This window comes from Mandrillus leucophaeus, unplaced genomic scaffold, assembly GCF_000951045.1.
Source record: "Mandrillus leucophaeus isolate KB7577 unplaced genomic scaffold, Mleu.le_1.0 Scaffold43, whole genome shotgun sequence".
In the NCBI taxonomy this organism is placed as follows: Eukaryota; Metazoa; Chordata; class Mammalia; order Primates; family Cercopithecidae; genus Mandrillus; species Mandrillus leucophaeus.
Genome location: NW_012104587.1, coordinates 1,486,161 through 1,497,957, shown reverse-complemented (window position 1 = coordinate 1,497,957; position 11,797 = coordinate 1,486,161). Strand labels below are relative to the sequence as shown.

The 11,797-nt window shown below is 50.1% G+C and overlaps 2 protein-coding genes across 3 annotated transcripts in view; both read left to right on the top strand.

Moving 5' to 3' along the window:
* TUT1 (terminal uridylyl transferase 1, U6 snRNA-specific) overlaps window positions 1-5,287 on the top strand; it is a 27,576-nt gene extending 22,289 nt beyond the window's left edge. Inside the window, exons 5-9 of the mRNA XM_011993364.1 lie at window positions 1,597-2,066; window positions 3,049-3,158; window positions 3,317-3,427; window positions 3,600-3,692; window positions 4,104-5,287. Of these exons, the coding sequence (XP_011848754.1) occupies window positions 1,597-2,066; window positions 3,049-3,158; window positions 3,317-3,427; window positions 3,600-3,692; window positions 4,104-5,242 (1,923 nt within the window). The 3' untranslated portion in view covers window positions 5,243-5,287. The remainder of the gene's footprint in view (window positions 1-1,596; window positions 2,067-3,048; window positions 3,159-3,316; window positions 3,428-3,599; window positions 3,693-4,103) is intronic.
* The window catches only part of EEF1G (eukaryotic translation elongation factor 1 gamma), a 13,976-nt gene continuing 7,424 nt past the window's right edge, over window positions 5,246-11,797 (top strand). Inside the window, exons 1-5 of one of the 2 annotated variants that reach the window (XM_011993365.1) lie at window positions 5,246-5,658; window positions 7,565-7,723; window positions 8,419-8,482; window positions 8,634-8,776; window positions 9,205-9,348. In XM_011993365.1, coding sequence (XP_011848755.1) covers window positions 5,497-5,658; window positions 7,565-7,723; window positions 8,419-8,482; window positions 8,634-8,776; window positions 9,205-9,348 — 672 coding nt within the window. In that variant the 5' untranslated portion in view covers window positions 5,246-5,496. Of the gene's footprint in view, window positions 5,659-6,283; window positions 6,504-7,564; window positions 7,724-8,418; window positions 8,483-8,633; window positions 8,777-9,204; window positions 9,349-11,797 lie in introns of those variants that run through there. The other variant, XM_011993368.1, reaches the window with a different exon arrangement.

Here is an 11,797-nt window from a genome sequence, read left to right as displayed (position 1 = left end):
AAAAAAAAAAAAAAGAAAGAAAGAAGGAAAAAATGAATTGACATGGATACCTGGCAGTCGTAACAGAAAAAATCTTCAAAATGGTGTGTACAATATGATTTTATTTTGGAAAAAATATATTAAAAAATATACAATAAGGTCCTTTTAGTTTTGCTTATGTGTATTTTCTTTCTTTTTTTTTTTTTTTGAGACACAGTCTAACTCTGTCACCCAAGCTGGAGTACAGTGCTGTGATCTCTACTCACTGCAACCTCCACCTTCTGGGTTCAAGTGATTCTCGTGCCTCAGTCTCCCAAGTAGCTCGGAATACAGGCACACGCCACCATGCCTGGCTAATTTTCTGTATTTTTAGTAGAGATGGGGTTTCTCCATGTAGGCCAGGCTGGTCTTGGACTCTTGGCCTAAAGTGATCCACCCACCTTGGCCTCCCAAAGTGCTGGGATTACAGGAATGAGCTACCATGCCCGGCCACTTACCTGTATTTTCTAACATCTAATGTACAGATTCTGTTTTAGGAATAGAAAAACATTATTATTATTACTTAGAAATAGGGTCTCACTATGTTGCCCAGGCTGGTCTTGAACTCCTAGGCTCAAGGAATCCTCCTGCCTCATTCTCCCAAATTGCTGGGATTACAGGTATAAGCCCCCATGCCCAGCCTATTATTATTTTCAAAAAATAGACTTGGCGGGGTGCAGTGGTTCACGCCTATGTGATCCCAGCACTTTGGAAGGCCAAGGCAGGTGGATCACCTGAGGTCAGGAATTTGAGACCAGCCTGGCTAACATGGTGAAACGCCGTCTCTACTAAAAATAGAAAAATCAGCCGGGTATGGTGACATTCGCCTGTAATCCCAGCTACTTGGGAGGCTGAGGCAGGAGAGACAGCTTGAACCCGGGAGGCGGAGGTTGCAGTGAACCAAGATCGTGCCACCGCACTCCAGCCTGGATGACAGATTGAGACTCCATCTCAAAAAAAAAAAAGACTTTATTTTTTAGAGCAGTGTTAGATTCACAGCAAAAGTGAGCAGAAAGTAGAGTTCCTATATGCCTGCTGCCCCCGCAACAGGAGTTTTTAAATGTTTTATCATTCTTTGTCGTTCTCTACACACACATATTTATATTTTCTGAATCATCTGAGAGGTTGCATGTATCACATTCCTTTACCCCTCAATATTTCAATGTGTGTTATGCAAGAACAAAGGTATTCTAGTGTATAACCACAGTACTATTGTCCGGTTGAGAAAATGTTACATTGATACAAATGTAAACCTTTAGACTTTACATTCCATACTCTAATTTGGTCAGCTGTCCTGACAATGGACTGTTATGGTTTCTCTTTAGTCTTCTTTAGTTTGTAATAATTCCTCTGTTTTTGTCTTTCGCGATAATGACATTTTTTGCAGAGGTAGACCTTTTATAGAATTAAAAGGTTATCTTTAAAAAAAAAGGTTGCTGTGAAGATTAAATGAGTTAATATGTATAAAGCCCTTAGCATAGGGCTGAATAAGCTGGAAGTGATATTATCTTGGGGATAGAGATGTTCTCTGCTTAGGGGACAGCAGAAGCATTTCACTCAGCTCATTTCTGTCCACAGCCAGTCCCAAAGGCTCCAGAATCTCCATCGCTGGACTCGGCCCTGGCTTCCCCACTGGACCCTCAAGCCCTGGCCTGCACCCCAGCCTCCCCTCCAGATTCACAATCTCCAGCTTCTCCCCAGGATTCTGAAGCCCTGGACTTTGAAACCCCTTCCTCCTCCCTGGCACCCCAAACTCCGGACTCTGCCTTGGCCTCTGAGACCCTTGCTTCTCCCCAGTCTCTGCCTCCAGCCTCACCACTGCTGGAGGATAGGGGAGAGGGGGACCTGGGGAAGGCCCTGGAACTAGCAGAGGCCCCAAAGCGGGAGAAAGCAGAAGGGGCAGCAATGCTGGAGCTGGTGGGATCCATTCTCCGGGGCTGTGTCCCTGGGGTGTATCGAGTCCAAACTGTGCCCTCCGCCCGGCGCCCTGTGGTCAAGTTCTGTCATCGGCCTTCAGGTCTCCACGGTGACATCTCCCTCAGTAACCGGTATCTTTCTTTTTTTCTTTTTTTTGAGACAACATTTTGCTCTTGTTGCCCAGGCTGGAGTGCAATGGCACCATCTTGGCTCACTGCAACCTCCGCCTCCCGGGTTCAAGTGATTCTCCTGCCTCAGCCTCCCGAGTAGCTGGAATTACAGGCATGCGCCACCATGCCCAGCTAATTTTGTATTTTTAGTAGAGACGGGGTTCCTCCACGTTGGTTAGGCTGGTCTCGAACTCCCAACCTCAGGTGATCCGCCTGCCTCGGCCTCCCAGAGTGCTGGGATTACAGGCGTGAGGCACCATACTTTTCTCTGGGGCAGGCCGGCTGAGAATTCTGGGGTGCGCCAGGAGGGAGTCTGGCTTGGGAAACTCCTGCACCTGCCAAGTCTCAAGTTTGTCCTTGTTTGGGACTATCCCTCTTTCTGTCCCTTGTCTCCTCCTGCCTGGCTTCCATTTCAGTGTTTGTAAAGTGTGTTCCTTAGAATACTACTTTCAAGGGATGTAGAAAAGAGTTCTGCGGTTGAATAAATTTGGGAAATTCAAAATTAGATGCAAAAAGTTTTCTCCATTTCCTCCCTTCTCCCCTTGCCTTGCCTTCTCTTTCTCCTTTCCTTCCTTCTTCTCTCCCTTCCTGTCTTTGTTTCTTTGCATAGTAAAGGCTCTGGGCAGTCTTTTTTTTTTTTTTTGAGATGGGATGTTGCTCTGTCACCCAGGCTGGAGTGCAGTGGTGTGACCATGGCTCAAAAGCAGTGTTAAGAATAATGTGCTATGAATGTCCAGGATGGGCGTACAGGATGAAGTGTTTCCCGAACGCCTTTGTCTTTTTGCACACTGTCTCACAAGATCAGTGTTTGAACAACCTTTGGGGAAACTCTGTTTTGGCCTTATTCCAGCTGGCCCCAGTTATGCAAGTCTGGAATGAAAGCTGGGGGTGGTAGGTTCTGATGTCCCCAAGCCCTAACAACCTTGTCCCTGCTTCATCCCAGGCTGGCCCTGCATAACTCCCGTTTCCTGAGTCTCGTCTCTGAGCTAGATGGTCGAGTCCGGCCCCTCGTGTACACCCTCCGCTGCTGGGCTCAGGGTCGGGGGCTTTCAGGTGAGAATGAATCAGGACAGACTTGGGGTTGAGTCAGGACAAAGGCAGGGATTCAGGGAGAGAAGGGAGGTCAGAATGGGCACTGAGGTTGAGAAAACTGCCAGTGGGGGGATTCGAAGCACCTCTGATCTAACTGGAATTACTGCTTATTTACCCAGGGAGTGGCCCTCTTCTCAGTAACTACGCCCTGACCTTACTGGTGATATATTTTCTTCAGACCAGGAACCCTCCTGTGTTGCCCACTGTATCCCAGCTCACCCAGAAAGCAGGTACTCAGCCTAGCTTCCACCCTCTCCATCTTGTTAGCTTCCTCTCTTCTTCATCACACTTAGATACACCAAAGCAACTCTGGGAATGAGATCTCTGCTATCACCCCCATTTCTACCCCAATCCTCAATCTCCCTGCTTCCAGACTGACTCTCAACTTTTTTACTTCCACAGGAGAGGGGGAGCAGGTGGAAGTCGATGGCTGGGACTGCAGTTTCCCCAGGGATGCCTCAAGACTGGAGCGCAGCACAAATGTGGAGCCCCTCAGTGAGTTTGGGGAGCCAGGTAGAGGACTAGTAATGATGTTCATCAACAGTAGTTAACATATATCACACTGTGTGCCAGGCATGGTTCTCACAGAAAACCTGTGAGATACCTAATATTATTACTGCCGTTTTACAGATGAAGAAACCATGTTTGGGAGCAATTAAGTGACTTGTCCAAGGTTACACTGGCTAGCAGGGAGCAGCAGCATCTGGGCAGGGAAATCATGTGGGGGCAGGGAGAGAGGTCTGACCTCTTGTTTATAGGCATCAGAGAAGCCTATCTTCCTGGGACTCTGCTGAGCCCCTTGGAAGGGGAAAAGAAAGTCCTGCTAAGGAAATGGCTGTGGTGCAGGACCTGTGTCAGTTCTGGCCTCTAAATGACTCCCTTTCCCCACTCTTCCTCCTCCTCCAGGTTCCCTGCTAGCCCAGTTCTTCTCCTGTGTATCTTGCTGGGATCTTCGTGGCTCACTGCTGTCCCTGCGGGAGGGTCAGGCACTGCCTGTGGCAGGGGGCCTGCTCTCTAATCTCTGGGAGGGTCTGCGCCTTGGTCCCATGAATCTCCAGGACCCTTTTGACCTGAGTCACAATGTCGCAGCCAATGTGACCAGCCGGGTGGCTGGGCGCCTACAGAACTGCTGCCGAGCGGCAGCCAATTACTGCCGAAGCCTCCAGTACCAGCGCCGTTCCTCCCGGGGTCGGGACTGGGGGCTGCTCCCTCTTCTGCAGCCCAGCTCCCCCAGCTCCCTACTCTCTGCTACTCCGATCCCTTTACCCCTCGCACCCTTCACCCAGCTCACTGCTGCCCTGGTGCAGGTATTCAGGGAAGCACTGGGGTGCCATATAGAACAGGGAACCAAGAGACCGCGGTCAGAAGGAGGTGGAACTGGGGAGTCTGCTCAGGGAGGGACGAGCAAAAGACTGAAACTAGATGGACAGAAAAAGAGCTGTGAGGAGGGGAGAGAGGAGCAGCAGGGATGTGCAGGGGACGGGGTAGAAGAGATGGTTATAGAGGTTGGAGAGATGGTGCAGGACTGGGCCATGCAGGGCCCTGGGCAGCCAGGGGAGCTGCCCCTGATGACTGGAAAGCATGGAGCCCCTGGAGAAGAGGGGCAGCCCAGCCATGCGGCCCTGGCAGAGCGGGGGCCCAAGGGACATGAGGCAGCCCAAGAAGGGTCCCAGGGTGAGGCAGGGCAGGGGGCATCTCTGCCCTCCTCAGTGAGCTGGCGCTGTGCCTTGTGGCACCGAGTGTGGCAGGGACGGCGGCGAGCCCGTAGACGCTTGCAGCAGCAAACCAAGGCAGGAGCCGGAGGTGGTGCTGGCACAGGAGCAGGGTGGCTGGCAACTGAGGCTCAGGTCACCCAGGAGCTGAGAGGACTGAGTGGTGGCGAAGAGAGGCCAGAAACTGAGCCCCTGCTGAGCTTTGTGGCGTCTGTCTCCCCGGCTGACCGAATGCTCACTGTGACCCCGCTCCAGGATCGCCAAGGCCTGTTCCCTGATCTCCATCATTTCTTACAGGTTTTCCTCCCTCAAGCACTTAGACATCTGAAGTGAAGACATGGCCCCTAAAGGGCAATAAAGCTGCTAGTTTATTAATACAGAGTCTCCCGTTTCCTTTCATTTCCATCTGGTCATAATGCTTCGCCTCCCCCAGAACTTCATGAAGCTGCTCTCGTCTGACCCCGAACATGGGTCTCTCCCTACTGCTCTCCACCCCAGCAGCCTCTCCTTCCTACAGTTCGCACAGCTTGCGGGGAGTGCGGGGGCAGCACCGTGCGTGGCACCTGGCACCGGCGCAGAGTTCCTGAATGGCAGAGCGGTGGGTGGCTGGAACAGTACTGAGAAGAGCCAGGTTTGCCTCCACATTCTTCCTGCCGCCTCAGATTAATGGGGACAAGGATGGAGATTTGCGTTCAGGGTTCTTCATTCTCTCCTTTAAACGAGGACAGTTCCTCCCGTTCTTAAACTGGGTAAGAGATTTCAAACCTGAACATGAGTCAAAAGCCATGAACATCAGAAGCGACGATGTCGAGTCTTCCAGTGTCAGCCCCTCCAGGGGCCGAGTCCGGAGGAGGTGGGAGGGACAGGGCGCGTTCTCCCTCGTGTCCCTGCCCTGCTTCGGGCCGGAGGGCCGGTGCCCTTGCTCGCAATAACAGCACCCTGGAGCTGTAAGGGGTTAGATGTGAGCAAACGTCACTTTGGCAGGCGTGTTCAGACCGGGGCCCCTGTTAGACACTCATCCCTTTCTGGAGGAAAAGCAGAGCAGGAACTAAAGGATATAGCACACACACTGCCACCTCCGCGCAGCAGTCGTTCCTCGCTCCCATGAGTTTCACAGAATCATGTGAGGGGCTTGGGAGAACCTACCATCGAGTCACTCGTCCCTGGGTGGGCCAGAAGGGGACGCCCCCAGCAGCCTGACGGCGCCAGGCCAGCAGCGGCGCCACGTAGCCGAGAACCCGCGGCTTTTCCAGCGGGTTCTCACAGCTTCCCCGCCCTCCACGCTGTCTACCTCCACGTCTAGACTCCGATTGGCCCGCTGCACCTGAGGGGCGGGCCAGTCAAGATCTCCAATGCGCAGGCGCGAGCTTTTTCCGCGCTGGCCAGCAGGCCCCACCCACTCCGTTCTTTTTCCAATTCGGCGCCACTGGATACCGAACTGTCGTACGTATGTCTTCTGTGTCGTCCTCGCTTTCCGGCTGCTGTTTCTCCACGGCTCTCCCCTTTCCCCCTCCTTTCTCTCCTGGGCGGCTTACTTTGCGGCAGCGCGGAGAACCCCACCCCCTTTCTTTGCGGAATCACCATGGCGGCTGGGGTAAGTTTGCCGGCACTGGTGGTTCGGGTCATCCTATCCACCGCCATCCTTTGCCCGAGTGGGGCCAGTCGGCGCCAGAGGAGTTCTGAGGCTGAATGGGGAACTGATTCTGGGTCTACAGACCGTACTGCTGGAGAGCAGGGTTCCTACGGCCTGGAGGGGAACTGAGGCTGGGGCTCTCGGAGGCCAGAGGTGGAAGGGTCTGGGGAAGAGGAGAAAAGGGATGCCGAATCTGGGCCGTCCGAAGCCTGAAAAAGGGGTTCGGCTCTATTGCCGCCTTGAGGCGTAGTATCTGGGTAGGTTGACGAACTTCTGTGACCGTTTTGTGGAGTAACAGCGGGGACAGGGTGAAGAGGGGGTCTTTGTAGGCAGGTCCGGCTGGCACGGTTAAAGGTAGTCTGTCAGGGAGGTTTGGGAGCGAGAGGATTCTCCGGACAGTGAAGTCAGACCAATTGGAGTCCGCTGGCCAGCTTAATAGAGAAGGCAACGCCGGGGAACTTGCTGCGGGACAGGACCGGAGGGATGGTATGCGCGACACGGAAAGAAAGGCTTTTGAGGGAGAGGAGTTGATTTAAGAAGACGGCATGCCATCCCCTATCTCTGGCCACTCTGAGAGGAACTAGAAATCTCTCGATCGTTGTGCGTGCCTTAGAGCAGCTGAGCAGTAGAGTAGGCAGGCGCTCGGAACCATCAATGAATGAAACGAGGGCTCCGTGAAGGGAAGGGAGTATGTTTGTAGGCAGATGGAGTCTGATGGAGCTAGAAGTTCTGGATTTCTTGGGAGATAGATTTGAGGGAAAGAGAATGCTTCTAGAGGTGTCCTTAGGGAAGGTCAAATCTGTCAACAAGCTTTATTTAGCAGTTGGTGTGTAGTTCTGTTCTTGGTATTTCGGAGGATTCTGATTACATATGACAAGTGTTAAAGGACTTGGTTTACCAGAGGAAGTAAAAGGGTGAGTTGAACACATTGGGATTATTCAGGCAAGTCATCTTGGGGAGTGGTATTTAGGACTGGGACCCTAATACTCTTATTAAATTTTGTTCCTCTCTTTCTTTCATAGACCCTGTATACGTATCCTGAAAACTGGAGGGCCTTCAAGGCTCTCATCGCTGCTCAGTACAGCGGGGCTCAGGTCCGCGTGCTCTCCGCACCACCCCACTTCCATTTTGGCCAAACCAACCGCACCCCTGAATTTCTCCGCAAATTTCCTGCCGGCAAGGTGAGTTGGGAGATGGGGAGCGTCCTTCGGTTCTGAGAAACGAAGGCCTGGGATTCTATCATTCTGGAGATGGCCCCCATCTCTAAAAGAGAGCTTCCCATGTTATTTTCTTCAATATTTCAGTGATTTTATTTTGAGATAAATGCAGATTCACATGTAGTTGTAAAAAAAAAAGTATAGAGCTATTCTGTGACTTTATACATTCATGAGTTTACTTTGTGGGAAAGAGAATGAGTTTTGACTAAGCATTTTCAGTGCAAATATATCAGATTGTCTGTTATGGGCAGGATTCTTACCCCAAGGGGTTTACAGAGATAGGTGAAAAAACATGCTGAGAATGGAGGAGATGAAGTACTATGTGGATCTGGGTCACACACTAATACTTGCACTGATACATTGATACAGGAGTTACTTTTGGTCTTCTGCTTGTTTGATCCAGAGATTTCATACAAATATCTTGTAATATTCAAATCTGTTGTGCTTCCTAGTTAACATTGTGAATTCAGATTGCAAAGGATGCCAAGCTCTTGAAGTATTTATTTATGGTTCTTGAGTATCAGATAGTATGGAGAGTTTGGATAGTGAGGATCGTCAGTCTTACATAAGTATTTTTATCCAAAGCAGTTTGGCTTCCGGTATTGGGTAGGGAGAAATTTTGTGTGTTTTACCTTATCTTTTCACTGCTTTGTCCCCAGGTTCCAGCATTTGAGGGTGACGATGGATTCTGTGTGTTTGAGAGCAACGCCATTGCCTACTATGGTAATTTGCAGGGGTATATGGGAATGGGAGAATTTGGAGGTGAGGGTGTAGGAGAGGGTGTGAGCGGGGATGGATATGAAGGAATTCTTCAGGACCTGGACTGGTGTTGGCATTCCCCCAGAGTTCTGACCTTTGTGTTCTGCCTCTGCAGTGAGCAATGAGGAGCTGCGGGGAAGTACTCCAGAGGCAGCAGCCCAGGTGGTGCAGTGGGTGAGCTTTGCTGATTCCGACATAGTGCCCCCAGCCAGTACCTGGGTATTCCCCACCTTGGGCATCATGCACCACAACAAACAGGTGAGCCTTGGAACTTTGGGAGAAGCCAGGGGCAGGGGTGGCATTAGCTCCTGGGTGTTGGGAGTAAGAAATAAAATAGGTTGGAAAAAAGGTGCCAAGGATATATAGGCAATGAGAAGACGTACTCTCTGGGGTACAAGTTTGAAGTAGTGGGCAGTTGATGGAGGAAGTGTCTGTCATGAGTGGTCACAAGAGGGATTGCTGCTGTGAAGAGATTATACCAGATGGTAAAGGGGGTGGCTGGACCAGAGGACCTCTAAAGTTCCTTTATGATATATTTAGAATGATCCTAGGGTCTGTCTCCATTGAAAGAGGGTGAGGGTGAGCTCAGACTTCTAGGTGAAATAGCCTTCTTAGTTCTATTAATTGGGGAGGTGAGGGAAAGGGATTGGTACCCACTGATGAGTTTTATCATGTTGAATCACTAGGCCACTGAGAATGCAAAGGAGGAAGTGAGGCGAATTCTGGGGCTGCTGGATGCTCACTTGAAGACGAGGACTTTTCTGGTGGGCGAACGAGTGACATTGGCTGACATCACAGTTGTCTGCACCCTGTTGTGGCTCTATAAGCAGGTGAAGTTTATGGAGAATCTATTTGGCAGAGGGTAGATGGGGATTAGAAGCAAAGTGACAAGGTATCTATGTTACCCTGTATTCAGCTGAGGGCTTGGAAAACAGCTAGAGCTGGGTGCAGTGGCTCACACCTGTAATCCGAACACAATGGGAGGCCGAGGTAGGCAGATCACCTGAGGTCAGGAGTTTGAGACCAGCCTGGCTAACATGGTGAAACCCCATCCTTACTAAAAATACAAAAATTAGCTGGGTGTGGTGGCGCACACCTATAGTTCCAGCTACCTGGGAGGCTGAGGCACAAGAATCACTTGAACCTGGGAGGCAGAGGTTGCAGTGAGCAGAGATTGCCCCACTGCACTCCAGTCTGGGCAACAGAGTGAGACTTCGTCTCAAAACAAATAAACAAACAAAAAACAGCCAGGAATCCCAGGACTGAATACCATCACTTGCTTTCCCTTGTCTTAAGAAGTTGGGTAATGTCTTGCCTTTAGTTCCTGTTTGGCAGCTAAGATGTTTAGTTTGTTGCCATATTTCTTGGGAAGATTGGTTATTCTTAGTTGTGAAGACAGAGGTGATGATGGTAGCGAAGCATTAAGATCTTTTTGGAGGCAGGCCAGGCACTGTGTCTAACACCTATAATCCCAGCACTTTGGGAGGCCTAGGCAGGTGGATCACTTGAGGTCAGGAGTTTGAGACCATCCTGGCCAGCATGGCGAAACCCTGTCTTAAAAATACGAAAATTAGCCAGGCGTGGTGGTAGGCACCTGTAATCCCAGCTACTTGGCAGGCTGAGGCAGGAGAATCACTTGAACCCATGAGGTGGAGGTAGCAGTGAGCCAAGATTGAGCCACTGCACTCCAGCCTGGCGGACAAGAGCGAGACTCCATCTCAAAAAAAAAAAAGGCTCTTCTGGAGACAAGTACAGGTTGAAGCCTTGGCTTCATTGTTTACCAATGTAGGTAAAGAGTTATTTGTGGGTGAATTGCTTTAGTCCCCGTTTTTTACTTTTTGCAATCTATAAAATCAGGGTAGTAATAATCACTGTCAAGGTTATTGGGTCAAAAAAGAATGACAAGTCACTGGTTTCCAAATAAAAGCTCTTGGACTCATGCTGGTCCAGAATAGTAATGTGATCATAGCAAAGAGAAAAACACTTACTGCATGCCAGACCCTGTGCCAGGGGCCTCATGGGGATCATCTTAGTGAGTCTAATAAGTGGTAGAGTAGAATTTGAACCCAAGTACTGTGGAACCAGCACTCTGATTGCTATGTTCTGTTTCCATGACAAGATTTTTTTCCTCTTCTCATCTTTGCAAACTAAAAAACAACAACAGTTCTACGTGAAGCTGTTTATTCTTATTTGTCTTTGACTGTGGCCAATACACCAGACACTAACTTTAATTTGAAGGACTATCCATTATTCTTTTTTTTTTTTTTTTTTGACAGAGTCTTGCTCTGTCACCCAGGCTGGAGTGCAGTGACACGATCTTGGCTCACTGGAACCTCCACCTCCCAGGTTCAAGCAATTCTCCTGCCTCAGCCTCCCAAGTAGCTGGGATTACAGGCATGCACCACCAAACCCGGCTAATTTTGTGGTTTTGCCATGTTGGTCGGGCTGGTCTCGAACTCCGGACGTGAGGTGATCCACCCGCCTTGGCCTCCCAAATTGCTGGAATTACAGGCATGAGCCACCGCGCCCAGCCAGGGCTGTCCATTCTAAATCGGTTTGGATGTTCTTTACTTTTTGAAGTTTGATGGGTGTGTGTGTGTGTGTATAGTATGGCCAATGTAGATAGTAAATATCTATAGTGTTTAGATGTTATTTGGCAAAATAAGTAGTTGATACTCCTCTGTGGGTCTCAACCTTTTTTTTTTTTGTGACGAGGTCTTGCTCTTGTCCCCCAGGCTGGAGTGTGATGGTGCGATCTCGGCTCATTGCAACCTCCGCCTCCCGAGTTCAAGCGATTCTCCTGCCTCAGCCTCCCGAGTAGCTGGGATTACAGGCATGTGCCACCATGCCCGGCTAATTTTTGTACTTCTGGTAGAGGCGGGGTTTCACCGTGTTGGCCAGGCTGGTCTCGAACTCCTGACCTCAGGTGATCCGCCCGCCTTGGCCTCCCAAAGTGCTGGGATTACAGGTGTGAGCCACCGCGCCGGGCCGACATATGAAATTTAAAAGATTGGAAACAGTAGCTCTGAAATAGTTTTCTAAAGGAGCAAGACAATTATTATTCCTACTCCTAAATAGAGGATAGACCCAAGCGTCCATCCATTAAACTGTACTGCACTGAACAAAAAGATTAGAAAAAGAAATGGAGGCGGGGTGTGGTGGCTCATACCTGTAATCCCAGCACTTCAGGAGGCCAGGGTGGGAGGACTGCTTGAGCATACGAGTTCAAGATAGTCTGGGCAACATAGTGAGACCCCATCTCTATTCCATCTCTATTAC